Here is an 18,666-nt window from a genome sequence, read left to right as displayed (position 1 = left end):
GCCCAGTCTGACTACGGATTCTTTTCAGACTAGGCTGAATCAAGACTTCGTTGTGAAAGCGAAAGGCACCGGCCAAGGAACCTTGACTGTGGTAACGGTTTACAACGCAAAGATACCAGAGAATACGTCTCAGTGTAAGAAGTTTGACTTGAAGGTGGCCGTCAAGGAAGCCCTGCATGGTAAGTAACCTTCTGATTGGTTGAATTAAATGTGAGGTTGCTACCCACACACCTGCACAAGTGTTGCGGCCTAAATTAAGACAAGGATAACAGGAGGCAAAGAGTAGACGCACCAAATTAAAATAGCTGTATTAGCTCTAGGATAGCACCAAGAGGCTTCAACCGAGATCAAGGATGTGTTGCGTCAGGCGCTGTACGTAGAAGTAGTGAGAGGGAGTCCTGCCCTCAAGAGCTTCCAGTCTTACCCGCCATAGGGACGGTGCTTATTTCAATTTTACACAGGAGGAAATTGTGTAAAATTGCAAGAGGGAGAGGAGCGAATAAGCGTGTTTCCCTTACTTTCCCAGGGAGTTTGGGTCAAAGCCAGGAAATGTGCACAGATTTCACGAGTCCTGACGTGGTGTGTTAACCATAAGACCAGCACTGAGCTGGGTGGGGTGTAAAGTAATAAGGACATCTGGGTGGGTAGGTTAGCAAGTGCAGCAGTGTTGCATAGTGGGCTGAGCACTGGCCTGGTACTCAGGACATCTGGGCTCCCTTCCCTTTTTGCCCTGGCCTGTGAGTGACCTTGGATAACTCACTTCCCTTTTCTGTATCTCAGTCTTCCCAGCTGTGAAGTGGGACTAATGACACTGCAAACCACATTGAGATCTACAGCTGAAAAATACTCTAGAAGAGCTAGGTCCTATTTTCTCCCCCTCCTTTTCCGCTTTAAGACTTTTTTATCCTAATAACACTGTTGTCTCTAAGCACTGCCTGTTCCAACACAGCATCTGTCCCACTACCAGGCAGCTCGCTGACATCACAAGACCTGTGATCAGTGTGGTTAGAATCTCTCATCCCACAATATCATATGGATGAGAAGTCAGGCACAGGACTCCAAGTTACTCCCTCTAACAGAGAGATGACTGGGATGACTTAGTGGGGGTTGATCCTGCTTGAAGCAGGGGGCTGGACTAGATGACCTCCTGAGGTCCCTTCCAGCCCTGGGATTCTGTGACTGAACCAAGGCATTTAGAACTGGGTCTGCACGGCTTCCTGTATTTGGGTGCTCAGATCTAGGGTTCAGTTCAGCTTGGTAGACGTATAAGAGTCTAAAGTTTGAGAGCATCCAGATCCCCTTTCGTCACGCTTGTCAGGGGCGAGACCTCGCTGTTCCCAGCACTGACCTTTTGCTTCCTTTGCAAATAACTTGGCTGACTAAGCTGGCAGCTGTCCTTGATTTGAGCCACTAGATGGAGACGGGAGCACACACTCGAGGGATGTGCACACTGCAGGCTAGGTGTGCTCACAGGCCGTGCTAGCGCTTGTCTAGCTAGCGTGAATATAAATAGCGATGTAGCTGCAGAGCCACAGATAAGGCAACAGAGGCATGGCTTAGCGGTGCTGGGTACGTACCTTCCAGCACAAGGTAGCTTTGTGCTCTGCACTGCTGCCCATGTGATTGTGACTCGTGACTACACAACTATTTACATTCATGCTAGTGAGAAGAGCACTAGCACGATGATGTGGAAGTTGGGGAATCGCATGCCTAGAACATGTTGGCAACGTAGCCTATGCCCGTGCGATGCAGAGTGAGAGTTTTGTCTTGGCCCGTCAGAGAGATCAGGGCCAGTCGGGAGTTTTGGATCAAGTTCTGAAATTTCCAAAGTCCAAGAGAGCTCAGATCCAGGCTTCCGAGTCCAGCCTCTCTCCATGTTTCTGTGGGAGAGGCTTTTTTGCTCTTGCCAAGCACAAGCATTCAGAACCCCATTAATCATGTCCGATCTCTTGGGGCGTGGCTGGGTTCATATCCCATCACTGCCACAATTCTTTCTCCCCCAGTGTCAAAAGAAGGTGGAAGTACTGCTGAGGCTCCAGCCAAGGGCAATCAAAATGATGAGGGGACTGGAGCATGTGACCTATGAGGAGAGGCTGTGGGATTTGGGCTCCTTTAGTTTGCAGAAGAGAAGAGTGAGAGGCGATTGAGAGCAGGCTTCAACTTCCTGAAGGAGAGTTCTAAAGAGGATGGGGAGAGGCTGTTCTCAGTAGTGAGGGAAGGCAGAACAAGGAACAATGGTCTAAAGTCACAGAGCAGGAGGTGTAGGTTGGATATTAGGAAAAACTGTCTCACCAGGAGGTTGGTGGAGCACTGGAATGTGCTACCTAGAGAGGTGGTGGAATCTCCAACCCTAAAGGTTTTTAAGTCCCACCTTGACAAGCCCAGCCTTCAATGAATTAGTTAGGGTTGGTCCTGCTTTGGGAAGGGGGCTGGACTCAATGCCCTCCTGAGGTCTCTTCCAATTCTAGCATTCTATGTCCCCAAAAAACAATAACATAGAATCGGTAGCGACCTTGAGAGGCCATTGAGTCCTGCCCCCAGCACTCCCAGCAAGACCACGCCCCATCTAGATCATCCCTGACAGATGTTTACCCACAACCTCCTTCGGCAATTTATCCCAGCACTTAGCCACCCTGGCAGGTAGGAAGAACATCTGCTTAACTTCTTGAGATTTTTTAGAATACAGCTTGAACCTGTCTCATCCAGCACCCTCAGGACCTGCCAGTGTCAAACCAGATAATTTGCTGGGCCATGAGAGGTCAATATTGTCTAGCAGCATTACCAACACTGCCACTGCCGACTGGGCTCTTACAAGACATTTAGGGGTTAATTAGAGCTAAATAACAGCACAGAACACCGAGAGCCAGGACTGGGGGTTGTGGGCCTGCTGATGGCAGGGCCTAAAGACAGCAGTTGTCCTGGGCCTGACATTTTGGCTGCAGCAGCCGCCAAAGATCCAGGGTGCCTTTGAAGTACTGTGACAGTGTTGTCTTGCTGCTCAGTGCAGCTGTGAGGGGCAGAGAAGGGCCCAGGGGCACAATCTACACAATGCAATGGGCTGACTGCCCTAGGCTCCGCCCCTTCTGGGGGCACAGAGTTGGGTCCCCCTTCCACCTTCCTCTGGGGCTCACGGTGGCTATTCTCCCCTCTTGGTGGCTGCAAACAAACTATATGGAACTGCATGAAAGTTGGCCACACACGTGGTAAGTGGACGTCTGGCTAACTAAAACCATCCTGGACCACGGATGTTGCCAGACCAGAGAGCTCCAGGCTAGCGAGGTTCAACCTTAATCCATTTTGGAATTTTCTGCTTTGCCTTCCAGTTTCAATTGCTTTTACTTTAAAGCTTTTCGCCCCAACATCAGGGTCTACAGCTGGACTTTTACGCTAAGTGAAAGCTGAAATTCCCGTGCCATCTTGTTTCCAGGAGCGGCGGCTTTCAGCAACACATTGCGAATTAAAAGAGTTGCCACGAGAGTTGGCAGCGTTGGGATCTTTGAAAGTGGCTCGCAGCTTCAGGCTTTTCTTTTTCACTTCAGTTCTAGGATCTATTTGCTTTGAGGACCGAGTTGCCAAATTTGGGGGGGGCGGGGGTCTTTTCCAAAACAAAAATGAACTTGACCACAAAAAATATTGTTCTTCTGTAACATTTCTAGCTAAGAAGCCAGAGGGAACCCTGCGATCAGTCTACATCAACATCTGCACCAGGTGAGAATGTTGACATTGACGCTAGATGAATTCAGAGGGCCAGTAAGGTATACAGGTCTAACTTACCCCTGGAACAATTGGCCAAGGCACGCCCTGACTCCACCCGCTTGAGAGTGCCCCTCTGTGGCAAAGGGGTGCTGCTTCATGTCTTTCCCTGATTGTCTCCAAGGCTCTGGGGGTAGGCTCTGACTAGCCCTCAGTTCTTATGTTTGGGTTGTGGCCTGTCTTTGACCACTGGGCCTGGGCCTTGCCCAAGTCTAAATTCAGCCTTGCCGCTGTGCAAAGTGCTGCTGTTCTCCAGACAGGATAGAGATCTGCCTGGGTCAGCCCACGAGAGGAACTGATAAGCCTTAGACCAGCAGCTTCTTTTACATCAGCCTGCTGGGCCCTGATTTGGCTGCAGCAGAGACAACGCCCTGTCCTGCCTGCAGGACCTCTTGTCTTCTCTTGCTGGGCTGGGGCGTGGCAAGTCCTCTGGCCTCCTGTGCAGGGCATTGGGGTTAGTCCACCCCACCACAGCCCCCAAAAGGGGTGGGGCCAAGGTGGAAGGGCAGGGCCTGGGGCAGCTGGCCCGTAGCACTGCCAGGACCACCGTGCTGGCCCCTCCCCTTCCTCAGTGCTGTCGGGTACGAGGCAGCTATAGAACGTCAGAGGAACCTGGAGTTCCAGCCACCTCCACTGTAGCTCTGGGCTCCCCTCCCCGTCATCCGGCCTGCTCAGAGCAGATGATCACACTGCTCCCTTCTGGCCTTAGCATCTCTGAATACTGCCCAGCACTGGACAGGTTTTGCTAGACTAAGGATCACTCCTAGTGAATAACCGTTAACTGTCCCCAGCTCTTACCATGAGTAGATCTCAACAGGAACAATGTCATTACCCCCAATTTTGCAGGTGGGGAAACTGAGGCACAGAGCATTTGCCCTCGTCCAGGAGTCTTGGGACATAGCTAAAAACAGAAGCCAAGTCTCCTGAGTCCCGCTCCAGTGCTCTACACACAAGACCACACTGAAGCACAATGTTTTGGAAGCAGCTTCGCCCAGAACTTGTCCTGTGTAATTTGACTGATGGCTTCCTGAATGAACATCTCTATTTGGCATGATTTAAAGACCCGGTTAGGTATACAGAAGGGTGTACACCCTACCGTGATGAGGGCCATACGAGTACCTTACCTATGCAGCCACAAAGCAGCTGCACTTTCCTTCTAATCTTGTCCTTGAACTCTCCTTTGCTTTGAGTCCCACAAGAATATCGACAACAGTCAGGCAGCTGGTGAGCTGAGACCCAAGCCCATCATGATGGTCAATATTACGTCTTTGTGTCCTCCCATCTGTCTCTACCCACCTGTTCCATCTGGCCTTAGACTTACACTGTAGGATCCTTTGGGTCTGTTTTTACAGCAGCCAACACGACAACTGGGGTCCTCAGCTGAGTTTCCTGTAAGAGAAATTCAGGTGCCACCCAGCTGATTAGTGGAGAGCCCACAACTGGCAACATGTGTGTCTATTGGTGGCTCACATCCCCATATGTCTTGGTGAACATAACAAAATGTAGTCCATCCATGGATGGAAAAAATTAAAGGGAACCCTGATCCTAGGCACTCCAGTAATAAGACCTAGAGAGAGAGTTAGGTAAACAGATTTTGTAGCAAATTCACAGCATTGTCATCTGCAGTCCCAAGTAGCTCATCCTTTTATTTCGGATGATTTCAACCCACTGGCCAAACGGCAGCTCCACAAGTGAAACAGAACATTTTTCCCCCAGTGCCTGCTAATTTGCAGCGGCAACGTGTTTGGAAAGGAGAAACTTTCCACTCAACTAAGGAAGGAAGATGCAGGTTTGATTGTAAAAGTGTTAAATGTTGTGTTTTTTCCTTCCCTTGCAAATACACTTGTATGTTTTAATTGTGACTATGTGAATATAATTGCAAAGAATAATGAGGTTTGAGGTTTTTAATTTTTCACTCTCCCTCATTTCAACTATAGCAGCCAAGCAAGGAAAAGATAGATACACAGATAGGGATGGGCACTTATGGGCTATACATCTGCCGAGAGGGCAGCAGAACAAATACAGGTTGAATCTCTATAGTCCGGCGCCCTTGGGACCTGACCACTGCTAAACTTGAGAATTTGCCAGACCACAGGAGGTCAATATTGTCTGGCATCATTACCAGCATTTCCACTGCTGACTGGGCTCTTACAAGACAATTGGGGTCAATTACAGGTAAATAACAGCACACAACACAGAGTCAGGGCAGGTGGCTGTAAACAAACTTTATGGGATCGCGGGGAAACTTGGTCACGCCCAAGATAAGTGGTCCTCTGGCTAAGTAACACTACGCCGGATTAGGGATGTCGCCGGATTAGAGAGGTTCAGCCTGTAGTAAAAACTGGCGAGTCAGTACCTGAATGGTTTTCCCGGCAGTGTGTTCTGATACAAGGGCATTTTCTTCTCCTTACTAGGTACCGCGATGTTGTTAATGCCACGATGTCAATCCTCAGTGTCTCCATGCTCACAGGCTTTTCGCCGGATATCAGTGATCTGAAGGCGGTATGTTGGAATCATCCAAAAAGGACGGCCCAGGCTAAGCAGAGCTGAAAGCTCCATTTGTGGGGGGCGGTTCTTCCCATGCTCTGAAAGGTGATAGCTACGCAAAGTGGTCAGAGCCTGGAGGGCTCGAGGCTTTGGCTCATGGAAACTTTCAGTGGTGGGAAAGCAGGTCTCCTCCGGTCAGCAATGAAAACTCATTCCTTGTGGTGCCTGTGTGAGACAGGCCCCCGTGCGTGAAAGAATCGCTATGGGCAGTGAGGACTGGCCCTGCCCTCTTGCACCTAATCTGGAGCCACAAATCTGTAGGTTTGGGCGTGATACAGAACCGCCACTAGAAAGAGAGAAGATCATGGCCACACTGTACTGTTTAGCCACACTCCAGTACAGGTTGCTCTCTCTTGTCCACCAACATCTGAGATCCGGCATGATTCAATTAGCCGGATGGCCGCTTATGGGTGTGGCCAGGTTTCTCGTTGTTCCATAAAGTTTGTTCCCAGTCCCAAGTCCTGGCTCTCCATGCTCTGTGCTGTTCTTTAGCTGTAAGTTACTCCTACATGTCTTCTACGAGCCCAGTAAGCAGCGGAAGTGTTGGTGATGCTGCTAGAAAATATTGACTTCCCGTGGTCCAGAAAATTAGCTCAGGTCCTGAGGATGCCAGATTAAAGAGGTTCAACCTGCAGCAGGCTTTGACTCATTCTGGCACAGCTCCAGGCTTCGGAGTCCCCTTCTTCCAGCGACACCTCTTGCTTTTCCTCCTTTACATTTAGCTTTCCAACACTGACAGATACATCTCCAAGTATGAAATTGATAGGTCTCCTTCAGACAGAAGCATGCTCATCATCTACCTGAACAAGGTAAGACTCTGCTGGGCTGGGCTCTGATCTTGTGTTAAATTCAAGGTTCCACTCTCAGGGATCCCAGAGACTCCGGTAGGGCTGGAGACTGGATAACAGGGAACAGAATCGCCCAAAGCCTAAATCGTGCACAGTCCCCATGGTCTTTAAGGGGAGATGCACCAGTTAGCCCAGTGAGTGGCAGCCTAGGCTAGTAAGGGGGCTGCAGAAGTGGCCCTCCTTCATCTCGGTGGGACGCAAGATTGTCATCACCAAGGCAGCCTCCCAGGACAGGGCAGTTTTGCTAAGGGCATTGGCGTATCTAGCATTTGATTCGGCTGCAGCAGGAAGACCCAGTTCTCACAATGTTGTGTGCCATCAGCACACACCTGAGTCAGGAAATCCAGATCCCTGGTGTTACGTGCAGGTCACTTTCATAACACTGGTAGGCAGGGGTGACACACGAGGGCATGCATATGGGGGGTCACATGCACCCCTAGCACTGTCCCTCTCCCTCAGTGCTGCACTGCTTCTGGCAAGCATGGGGGACGGGCTCCTCTTCTCCCAGCGCTGCACTGGGAGATGCGGCGGGGGGGGGGGCTGCTCCTGCACTTGCCAGAAGCGGCTGCTGCAGGAAGAGGGTGGGGGAGAGGCAAAGCAAGGGTGGGGAGGGGTGCACATGGAAGAGGTGTGGGAGGAGAGGGATGAGGTATGAATTGGGCTGGAACAGAGAGGCTGTCGCCCCCCCCGCCCACACTGGTCACCACTGCTGGTAGTTTAAAACAAACTATGCAGATGAAAATCAGCAGAATCTGGCAACCCCGCGCCTGGGCTGTGGTGAACAAACCATCGTGTGGGCCCCCCACCGATCCCCAGTGGGTGGCAGGTTGCCCACCCCGAGCTGGATGCCCTACACACCTCTGTCGGCCTCCTTGTCCCGCCTTTTTGTCTCCTCCACCGTTTCGTCCTTTCCAAAGACCTGAGCGCTGCTTCTCTGTTCTTCGCCCCCCCAGATTTCACACGTGGAGGAGGAGTGCCTGCAGTTTAAAGCTCACCAGTTTTTCGAAGTTGGTCTCATTCAGCCAGGATCTGTCACAGTCTATGAATATTATTCTTTAGGTAACAGCGAGCTGCACCGTTCCCTCTGATCTCTTCTGTCCGTGTGTGGAATAATTTTTCTACGTGCACAGAGGCATGTGCACCACTGGTTAAACAAAACCAACTGTGGGGACTCTGCCAATCAGATGAGTGGCATCTGAGTCTCTCCTGAATGGGCACACAAGTGTGCAGCTTATAGGGAACTCAGGGAAGCAGGGATCACACCCAATATGCCCCTTGCCCCTGCCTCCGCCCCCCAGACACTCAGAAGATTTTTTCCCTGTGACTTGGGCAGCAAACATCGTATGGGAGTACGGGAGCTGATCAGGTGCATGATAAGAAAAGCACCAGTAGTCCCAGCAGCGAGAAGGAAAGCAACAAGAATTCTCATTCTTCGTGCTTCAGAGCATGAGCTATTTATCAGCCAGGAGCAGGAGAGAACAGATAAGCTGTGTGGCACAGTAAGGTGCATTTCTTGCCTTGGTGGAGGGAGAGAGAGCTCAGGGGTTTGAGCACTGGCCTGCTAAGCCCAGGGATGGGCGTTCAGCCCTCGAGGGGGCTATTTAGGGATCTGGGGCAAATAGATTAAAGAAGGGATGGTGTTTGGTCCTGGCAAGAGGGCAGGGGACTGGACTTGATGACCTCCAGAGGTTCCTTCCAGCTTTGTGAGAGGTGTGTGTAAGCAAGCAAGGTGAGTCAGGAAATCCAGATCTAGACTTCCCTCGTCTGGGTTGCTGAGCTGCCGAGGGCAGTTAATCACTGGACTGTGCGTCCTGGGTTCAATGTAAGCTGAGCACTTGGGCGGCTGCGCAAGAGAAATGTGGGTAGCCCCCAGATGACTGGCAGAGCACCCACAGCGTGTGTTTTGATTGGCAGCGCACACCCATTCATGCCTCACTGCACATAACAAAAATTATTCCTCACGTGAATGGAAGAAATGAGAGGGAACATTGCATGTGCCATGGGAAACCACTTCACGTCATCATGAAATGACAACGACGAGGCAGGGGAAGGTCATCTTCTATGGGACGAACTTACGCCGATGAGAGAGACATAATTCTGAGTCACTCCCGGCTCTCCTCCGGGCCTGGGAAAGCTACTTAAAGCCTCAAAGGGGAAGAGATTGGTTAGCATAAGTAGTTAAGTATCAGAGGGGCAACCGAGTTAGTCTCTCTTCAAAAACAAGAAGTCCTGTGGCACCTTTTAGACCAACAGATATTTTGGAGCGTAAGCTTTTGTGGGCAAAAACCCGCTTCATCAGATGACAAAGCCAGTCTTTGCCTGCAAAAGCTGATGCTCCAAAATATCTGTTAGTCTATAAGGTGCCACAGGACTTCTTGCTTTAGAGGTAGTTAGCGTCTAGATTGGCCTTAAAATCTCTGCAGCTATGAAATGAAGATCCAAGGATGTGATTCAGGATAATCTCCAGATGAAGAGGTCAGCTCGTCTCTTCTTGCAGGGACAGCCTCACCCCGGCCTCCCAGAGAGACTCGATACATTAACATCTCTCTCACTGCTCTAGCTGGTTCCAGATCTTAGTTGGGACTTAGCTTTGCTCAGTTGGTACTCCAGCGGTGACCTCAGGGGGAGGTTGCCTTGAGCACAGGCTGCAGGGTTGTCTCCTGACTGTTCCAACTCATGGATGTTAACCTGTCTGAAGGTAAACACTTCCCATCAGCAGCTTCCTAATGCTGGGGTGGGTACTGGCAACTCAACTGTGGCCACCCCTTCTCCAGCCCCTGGGCCACCTCTTGTCCATGAGTCCCTCACCAGTCTCCTGAGGCCCCACTGCTGCGTTGCCAAGCTCCTGCCTTCTTCAGCGCAAGCCCCACCCTCGCCCCGCCTCTTCCTCCGAGGCCCCGCCTTCTTGCCATTCCTGGTCCCCAAGCCCTGCTCCTGTGCTGCCTCTTCCCCCAAAGACCCAGCCCCCCCACTCCCTGCTTTCCACCCCTCCTCCCCATTGAGCATCCTCACAGCTGCTAAAAAGTGGTGGGACCGTGGCCACCTGGCCCACCCCCCACCGCCCCAGCTCCAGCGCCCCTTCTTCCCACCTCTGCGCGTCTTCCTAAAAATAGTCTGGCACTATCGCGAGGGTCCGGCTGGTGAGAGTCTACAGCCTGTGTGCTGTGGGCAGTCAGGCGAGATCGCAGCGGTGCCTCGAGCCCTTAAAACCTACTCAGCTGGGACTTTCTGCTCTTCCGGCAGATGAAAAGTGCACCATGTTCTACCGCCTGCCTGACGAGAGCGGCTTCTTCAGTAAGATCTGCCAAGGGGACGTCTGTCGGTGCGCAGAGGGTAAGGAGGGGCCTGTTTTCTTACACCAGAGCAGGGCAGGCTGGATCCTGGACCGTTCCTCTCGCCTGTCGTTCTGTTAACATTTAGATAGCTCAGAACTTGCAGGAGGGGGAGAAGCCAAACCAAACCATTTGGCACGCTGGACCACCCAGCGTTTCGGTGTCGCCGGTTCTGTCCTTCTGAACAAATTGTGGCAAACCCTGTTGCCCGGCACTCCTCCAATGTCTTCCCTGGTGCCTGTCTCCTTCTTCCCCTCCCCAGAAAACTGCTTCCTGCGGCAAAAGGTGGCCGGCCCCATCACCCTGAGCAAACGCTTTGAGATGGCGTGTGAGCCAGGCATCGATTACGGTAAGATTCCTGTTTGGATGTGCTGAGTCCTTCCTGTGAGAGTAGAGACGGGTTCCAGGGTGACGGGTTCTGGATTTACCAGTACAGGTTGAACCTCTCTTGACTGGCTCCCTCAGGACCTGGCCAGTGCCAGATGAGAGAATTTGCCAGACCACAGGGGTCATATTGTCTAGCAGCATTACCAGCATTTCCACTGCTGACTGGGCTCTTACAAGGCATCGAAGGGTCGATTGCAGCTAAATAACAGCACAGAGAGCCAGGCCTGGTGGCTATAAACAAACTTTATGGGACCACAGGAAACTTGACCATATCCATGATAAGTGGTCGTCCAGCTAACTCAAATCCTGCAGGATTACAGATGTTGCTGGACGAGAGAGGTCCGGACAGAGAGGTTCAACTTGTACAAATGACTCATTAGAATTTGGGTCCCTAAGATAGCAGAAATCTCAAAAAAAAACCCCATCAACCAGCTGGTTTCATGAGCTCTCACCTGTTTTACCAACAAAATCTGCAAACCAGACCTCATTTTATTTGGAATGCAGCCCAGAGCCAAAACCACAGGAGCTAAGAATTCAAATGCAGCTTCTTGCTTTGGAATATTGAGTGTGGCAATGCTATTGTGGTGGGTCCCGTGCTTTTCCTGAGGGTGGTGGTCAGGGCACTGCCTCTGCTCTTGTTGTTGGGCTCTGCTACTGCCCTGGAGGGGGAGAGAAGGGGAGTAGGGAAAGGATCTGGCTGAGTTTAAAACCAACAAGAGAAAAGTGTTTCTTTCACACAACAGTCAACCTGTGGAACTCCCTGCCAGGGGCTTTTATTAAGACCCAGACTATAAAATGGGCCCAAAAAGATCTTGATGAATTCATGAAGGGTCTGGCCTGTCGATGGCTGTTAGGCAGCAGAGACAGGTGTTCTCAGCCTGTTTGCCAGAAGCTGGGAATTGCTGACAGGGGGTGGATGATTTGATGATTTTGTTCATTCCCTATGTGCCCCTGGCACTGGCCGATGTTGGATAGGCCCCCAGCTATGTATGCCTACGACTCATGTCACTACTGTCAGTACCAGATCGAAGAATAATGTGAAACTCCTAATCCCGACCCCGGCGGACTCTTAGGGTACATCTACATTACGCAGAAGATCAACCTGGTCAGGGCCCATCTTCCGGAGTTCGATTTCGTGCATCTGGTAGAGAAGCATGAAATCAAACTCTCTGGGGTCAGTGGCTCACCCTGTACTCCTCGGTATTGCGAGGGATAGGGGAGGTCGAGATTTTCTCCCCTTGACCTCCCTCTGTGAAGAGCGACAGGTAAGTTGATTACACCTATGCAATCGCCATAACTAGAATTGTGTATCTGCAATCGACTGACCTGCCTAGTGTAGTCCAAGCCTCAGAACAAATGGAACAGATCAAGGTCTTCTGCTCTGCTCGCTTAACTCTCTCCGTCTCTCCTGGAGTTGCCCCCACACCAGTTTTCCTACAGTCTTTAACCAGTGTCACTTTTTTCCCCTTCAGTGTATAAAGTCAAACTTGTTGGAACTAACGTATCCAGCAACCACGACTACCACATGATGGAAGTTCTGCAAGTCATTAAAGCAGGTAAGAGCACCCGCTTTTGGACTCTGGGAAATAAGCACCCCCTGCCGGGAATTGCCATGCTCTCCTCTGACCTTTCTTCTTCTCCTCCTCAGGGAGCGATGAACATGCACTCGGAGAAACCCGCACATTCGTCAGCCATGTGAAGTGCAGGCAGTCTCTGAACTTGGAGCTTAACAAAGATTACTTGATCTGGGGAGTCACTACTGACTTGTGGCTCTTGAAAGGCGAGTAAGTAACCTGCCCTCGAGGCTTTTTCAGGTCTGTGCTGCAGGGCTGGAGGTCGAGTGTGTGGCCATCACAGAGGTAGCCCTGTTAGTCTGTATCTTTTGAGAACAACAAGCAGTCCTGTGGCACCTTATAGACCAACAGATATTTTGGAGTTTAAGGTTTCGTGGGCAAAGATGCATGAGTCATGCGTGAGTCTGACGAAGCGGGTCTTTGCCCACGAATGCTTAGGCTCCAAAATATCTGTGTTTTGCTGAGTTAATCACAGCTGAAGTGTTTCCAGACAGTTATGGGTTGGTCTGTTCTTTGGCACTGACTTATCTACTAGAAAGGATGGGAAAATAATATTAATTTCCTGTGCAATTATTTTCTCTGTTATCTAGGAGCCATGATAGAAAAGTCATATTTAGCTCTTTCTACATTGCATATAAAAATACATCAAGGGCACTCAGCCTGCAAACCCGTGGGCAGGAATTTCTGTGGGGGTGTACTTTTTTGGTAAACATGGACCGCAAATTTGTAAAATATAAAGGAGTTCATAATAGCCATACAATGAGTGCGCATAAGAGAGGTTAATGAAAAATTTAGAGAGTGGAAACAGTGATCAGTAATATGATTTTGTGATAACAGACTAAAAATGTATGCAGTAATAAAAGCGTTAGAGAAATCACTTTCTGGGATCTTGCTGTAATACTGTAAGTGGAAAACAATGTTCCAAAATAGTCCAGTCCATCTGGGCCAGAGACTCCTACTCATAGTGCCACCCCCACCCCTTGCAGCAGCTCTCTCCATGCACAGCAAGTGCTGTTCAGGGGTCTCACCGCTCCCTCTCTTTCCTGTTGCAAGCAGCCAAGGGCATCTGGGAAACATGGTCCCTTCCCTTCTTCAGGGCCATCTCCCTAAGCAGGAACTACAGGTCCCAGGGTGCCTTGGGGACCCCATCATGCCCTGCAGGCTCACTCTCCACAGCACAGCAGGGAGGAAGGGAGAAAAACTGGGATCTCTGGTCAGATGCCATTTCCCATGATGCAACACTCTCTCGCCTCTTGGTACGCAGGGCGTGCATTCCAGCATGGGAGGCTCTCACTGCAGTGCACCATGGGATATGTAATCTGGTCGGGGATTGTGGCCCATATAGAAGAATAGAAGCAGGACTAAACCAAACAATATATCCCATGGGGAAGCAAGGCAGGACAGCTGAATGCAAAAATTTTTTGTTCAGAAATTTGTTTCATCCATGAAAAATTATTTTTTTTCCCACTGAAAGCTGACATTTCACAAAATATCTCATTTATGGTATGTGTACACGGCAGCCTTATTCCAAAATAGGCTATTCCGGAATAGTTTATTTCAAAATAACACTGCTACACACACAAATGCATTTCAAAATAGGCACACCCAGGCTGCAGCATCTACACACATTGCACCTATTTTGAAATAGGCTGTATTCCCCATCTTAACAACACCTATTTTGAAATAGGCACTGTCCTGGTAGAATGAGGTTTACCAGTTATGAAATAAGCCAATTTCAAAATTGCATTGTGTAGATGCTAGGAGAGTTATTTCGAAATAACTTTGCTGTTTAGACAAACCCTTGGATGGAAAACCTAGTTTTCAACTGTGAAAGAGTTTCACTGTAAAATTTTCTACCAGCTCTTTTATTTGGGCCCTACCAAATTCACAGTCCGTTTTGGTAAATTTCAGTCTATAGCATTTTAGGCAGGTTGCGTTTCACAGGGCCAATCTTACATTTCACTCTGTCGCAACTCATGAATAGGTGCTTACAAATGTAAACATGTAAAGCCCTTAAATCAGTGTTTTTTTCAGACTGGGGATCCTGATCCCAAGGAAGTCGTGAGACTATTACAGGGGCAGGTTGCGCTGCTGTCACCATTACTTTTGTGCTGCTTTCACAGCTGGGTGGCAGGAGAGGAACCCAGTTCTGAAGGTGCCACTGCCACCAGCAGCGGCACATGAGTGAAGGTGGGGTGGTATGATACTGAATCACAAAACAATAGAATCAGAGAATCCCAGGGCTGGAAGGGAGCTCAGGAGGTCATCAAGTCCAGCCCCCTGCCCAAAGCAGGATCAACCCCAACTAAATTATCCCAGCCAGGACCTTGTCAAGCTGGGACTTAAAAACCTCCAGGGATGGAGATTCCACCAGCTCTCTAGGTATTGTATTCCAGTGCTTCACCTCCCCGCTGGTGACATAGTTATTCCTAGTATCCCACCTAGACCTTCTCCACTGAAACCATTGCTTAGCGCAACTATATCTCCCTGTCCCAAATATGGGAGCCCTGGGGAAGCAGCAGCTGCCAGCCCCCCGCCGAAGCCCTAAGAAAGCTGCAGCACTGGGGATCTCCGATCCCCTGGAAAGCAGCAGCCCCCAGAGCTCTCTGGGAGCTGTGGGGAAGCAGCGGCCACCCACACTTCCCTGCTTCCCCGAGCCTCAGGGAAATGACTCCCACCAGCTGGTGGTGGATAAGGTCAGCTGGGAGGACGGCCCAAATATGGGACAATTAACTCCTTTTAAAAAATAAGTAGGGATCCCACCCAATACGGGACGGCTGGTCACCTCCCCATTGCTCCTTGTTCTGTTCTGTTCTGTGGGGAGGATGTGTGATCAGAAACAGTTGCACCTTGAATAGATAATCATAGAATCCTAGGGCTGGAAGGGACCTCAGGAGGTCATGGAATCCAGCCCCCTGCCTAAAGCAGGATCAACCCCGACTAAATCACCCCATCCAGACTTTGTCAAGCCAGGACAGAACTTAAAAACCTCTAGGGATGGAGATTCCACCAGCTCTCTAGGTAATGCATTCCAGTGCTCTGCCACCCTCCTGGTGAAGTAGTTTTTTTCCAATATCCAATCTACACCTCTCCCTCTGTAACTTGAGACCATTGCTCCTTGTTCTGCCATCTGTCACCGCTGAGAACAGCCTCTCTCCATCCTCTTTAGAGCCCCCTTTCAGGAAGTTGAAGGCTGCAATCAAATCACCCCTCACTCTTCTCTTCTGCAAACTAAATAAGCCCAAGTCCCTCATTCTCTCCTCATAGGGCATGTGCTCCAGCCCCCTAATTATTTTCATTGACCTCTGCTGGACCCACTCCTAGGTGCCCACATCCTTTCTATACTGGGAGGCCCAGAACTGGATGCAGTACTGAAGAGGAGGCCTCACCAGTGCCAAGTACAGGGGAATAATAACTTCTCTAGATCTGCTGGAAACTCTTCTCCTAATGCACCCCAATGTGCTGTTAGCCTTCTTGGCTACAAGGGCACACTGTTGACTCACATCCAGCCTCTCATTTACCATAATCCTCAGTCATTTTCTGCTATACTGCTATTAACCAGTCAGCACCCAGCCTGTAACAAAGCTTGGGATTCTTCCTTCCCAAGTGCAGGACTCTGCACTTGTTCTTGTTGAGTCTCTTCAGATTTCTTTTGGTCCAATCCTCCAATTTGTCTAGATCACTCTGGACCCTGTCCCTACCCCCCAGTGTATCTACCTGACCCCCTAGCTTAGTGTCATCTGCAAATTTGCTGAGGGAGTAATCCATCTCCTCATCCAGGTCATTAATAAAGATGTTAAACCATATTCGCCTTAGAAGTAACCCTTGGAGCTCTCCACTTGAAACTGGTCACCAACCGGACATTGAGCCATTGTCCACTACCCATTGGGTCCATCTGTCAAGCCAGCTTTCTGTCCCTCTTACAGTCCATGGATCCAATCCATACTTCCTTAACTTATGGGCAAGAATGTTGTGGGAGGCTGTATCAAAAGCTTTGCTAAAGTCAAGATATATCACACCCATTGACTTCCCCATGTCCACAGAGCCAGTTACATCATAATAGAACCTAATCAGATTGCCCAAGCACGACTTGCCCTTGGTGAATCCATGTTGACTACTCTTGATCGCTTTCCCCTCTTCCAAGTGCTCCAGAATAGATTCCTTGCAGATCTCCTCCATGGTTTTTCCAGGGACTGAGGTGAGGCTGACCAGTCTATAGCTCCCTGGATTGTACTTCCCTTTTTTAAAGCTGGGCACCACATTTGCCTTTTTCCAATCACCAGCGCTCTCACCTGAGCTCCACAAGTTTTCAAAGAGAACAGCCAAAGGCTCTGCAATGACATCTGCCAATTTCCTCCGTACCCTTGGATGAATTAAATCCGGACTATCCACTAACTTCAGCTGACTTTCCTCACTAAGCTAGGATCTTCCATGCACAAAACCAAGGCTTTCCAAAATGACACCTTCCTCTGTAACAAGGAGAGGCTCCCATCCAGAATGCTGGCCATTGCATGCTGGGAACTGTAGTCTCTGGCTAGACTCTCTCCCCCTATTCAAATTAGAATTGAATGCAGCCAGTTAAATTCTTACACAAGCCAGGTGTGGTCCTCAGATGCCGGCCAATGCCACGCCGGGATCCTGGATGAGCTGACGGCATCTGAGACCTCTGGAGCATAAACCAGGAGTTTCTAGGGTCTGAGCTAAATGACCCATCTCCATCAGCCGAGACCAGCATTCCCTGTCATCTGAGTGCTTGGGTGAGAGAGTCCCAGGTGATGAGCAGAGCGCCCGTGCCTGCTCAGAGCCGGCAGCCTGGTTTTTAAGGGGTGGTATGCCAAGCAACATTTATTCTGCAGGCAGGTGGGAAAAAATGACAAGTGCTATGGGCCAAGACTGTGCCAGATTCACCTGCCTCTTGGGCGTGACCTACACCTAGAAGACAAAGCTTGGCCAGCCTCAAGGGGTGCAGCAGGTAGATGGCTCATGAGTGAGCAGTAAATCCCTCCATCATAGTCACAAACCTTCTCCCTCTCCATTCCAGCTTCTCCTACTTGATCAGCAAGGACACCTGGATTGAGCTGTGGCCCCAGGAGCAGGAGGACTGCCAGGAGGAGAAGTTTCAGACCATCTGCCAGGACTTGGAGGAGTTCTCCCAAGCCATGATCATGATTGGCTGCTCAACTTAACCGAGGCAGTGGTGCCCACAGCAGGAGTCTAGAGGGGCTGGTCTGAGGAGATCACACAAGGCTGAGGCTCCTTCATTGAGATTCCTGTTCTGTAACGTCCCCCACCCGGCTCGGAGTTTCTCTCTTGCCTCACCCCTACCACTCATTTTGTACATATAAAATGCTGGACTTCTTACCTGGACCTCTTGGGCTGTTTTTTTTACCAGAGATGGAAAAAGTACTTAACAAGTGACTTAAGTAAGTGCAGCTGCCTTCAATTCTGGCTACTTGAGTACAGCGTGAGTGCACGGGTGTGCTTTTACTCAAGTACTTTTCCAGGGGGGGCGCCAGTGGCTTGTACTTAAGTACATCCCCCTCCCCCAAAGCAGCTGCACTTTTACTCAAGTAACTTTTGGGGGTCCTTTTTTCCACCTGTGGTTTTTACAGCCATCACGTCATCTAATGCTACCCACCAGGGCATGTGGCTGAGGGCAAGAGCCCTGGGTGCATTAGATTTGGTTAACAAGGGCTGCCCCTAGATGTGTTGGCGTCTTATGCAGCCTGCATGGGAAACAGGACCCTTTGAGGGGAGCTGCAAGGGTAGGGGGCATGCCCAGAGCTACAGGGAGCAGGGGAGGAATCAGGCCCGCCTTTACCAGCAGGGGCTGGGAGAAGCAGTTGGGCCCCGTCCCAGCCTGCTCTGCCCCCTTGGCTCCCAGGCACATTGCCTGGGGGAGGGAGCAGGCAAAGGGTGCAGGTGGAGGGCCACAGCGAGGGGGCTGATGGAGAGCAGAGGGCTGGGGGCCAGGTTGCTCCGGCAGTGAGCACAGGAGCAGGCCCCGCGGCCAGCACCAGGCCCCCGCTAATCCTTGGCTGCGTCGTTCAAAGGGGAGGAGGTTTCGGGGAAGGGGTGGGGTGCAGACAGGGAGGAGGCAGAAAAAGGACGGGCTGGGGATGCATTGGTCCTCTTCCTGCCCCCCCCACACGAATGGTGCTGCTGGCTGGGGGAGTGGGCTGGCCTCCGGAGCCAGCACCATGCCACTGCCTGGGGGCTCCACAG

General features: G+C 50.6%; 1 protein-coding gene across 1 annotated transcript in view; it reads left to right on the top strand.

Moving 5' to 3' along the window:
- Positions 1-17,739, top strand: part of LOC142003419 (complement C3-like) — a 78,155-nt gene extending 60,416 nt beyond the window's left edge. Inside the window, exons 31-40 of the mRNA XM_074980378.1 lie at positions 29-179; positions 3,657-3,708; positions 6,168-6,255; positions 7,023-7,109; positions 8,102-8,207; positions 10,392-10,481; positions 10,743-10,829; positions 12,340-12,423; positions 12,516-12,651; positions 17,483-17,739. Of these exons, the coding sequence (XP_074836479.1) occupies positions 29-179; positions 3,657-3,708; positions 6,168-6,255; positions 7,023-7,109; positions 8,102-8,207; positions 10,392-10,481; positions 10,743-10,829; positions 12,340-12,423; positions 12,516-12,651; positions 17,483-17,627 (1,026 nt within the window). The 3' untranslated portion in view covers positions 17,628-17,739. The remainder of the gene's footprint in view (positions 1-28; positions 180-3,656; positions 3,709-6,167; positions 6,256-7,022; positions 7,110-8,101; positions 8,208-10,391; positions 10,482-10,742; positions 10,830-12,339; positions 12,424-12,515; positions 12,652-17,482) is intronic.
- Positions 17,740-18,666: the final 927 nt, after the last annotated feature.

The sequence above is a fragment of the Carettochelys insculpta genome, chromosome 29 (genome assembly GCF_033958435.1).
Source record: "Carettochelys insculpta isolate YL-2023 chromosome 29, ASM3395843v1, whole genome shotgun sequence".
Taxonomy (NCBI): domain Eukaryota; kingdom Metazoa; phylum Chordata; order Testudines; family Carettochelyidae; genus Carettochelys; species Carettochelys insculpta.
This window is presented reverse-complemented; position numbering and strand designations above follow the sequence as displayed.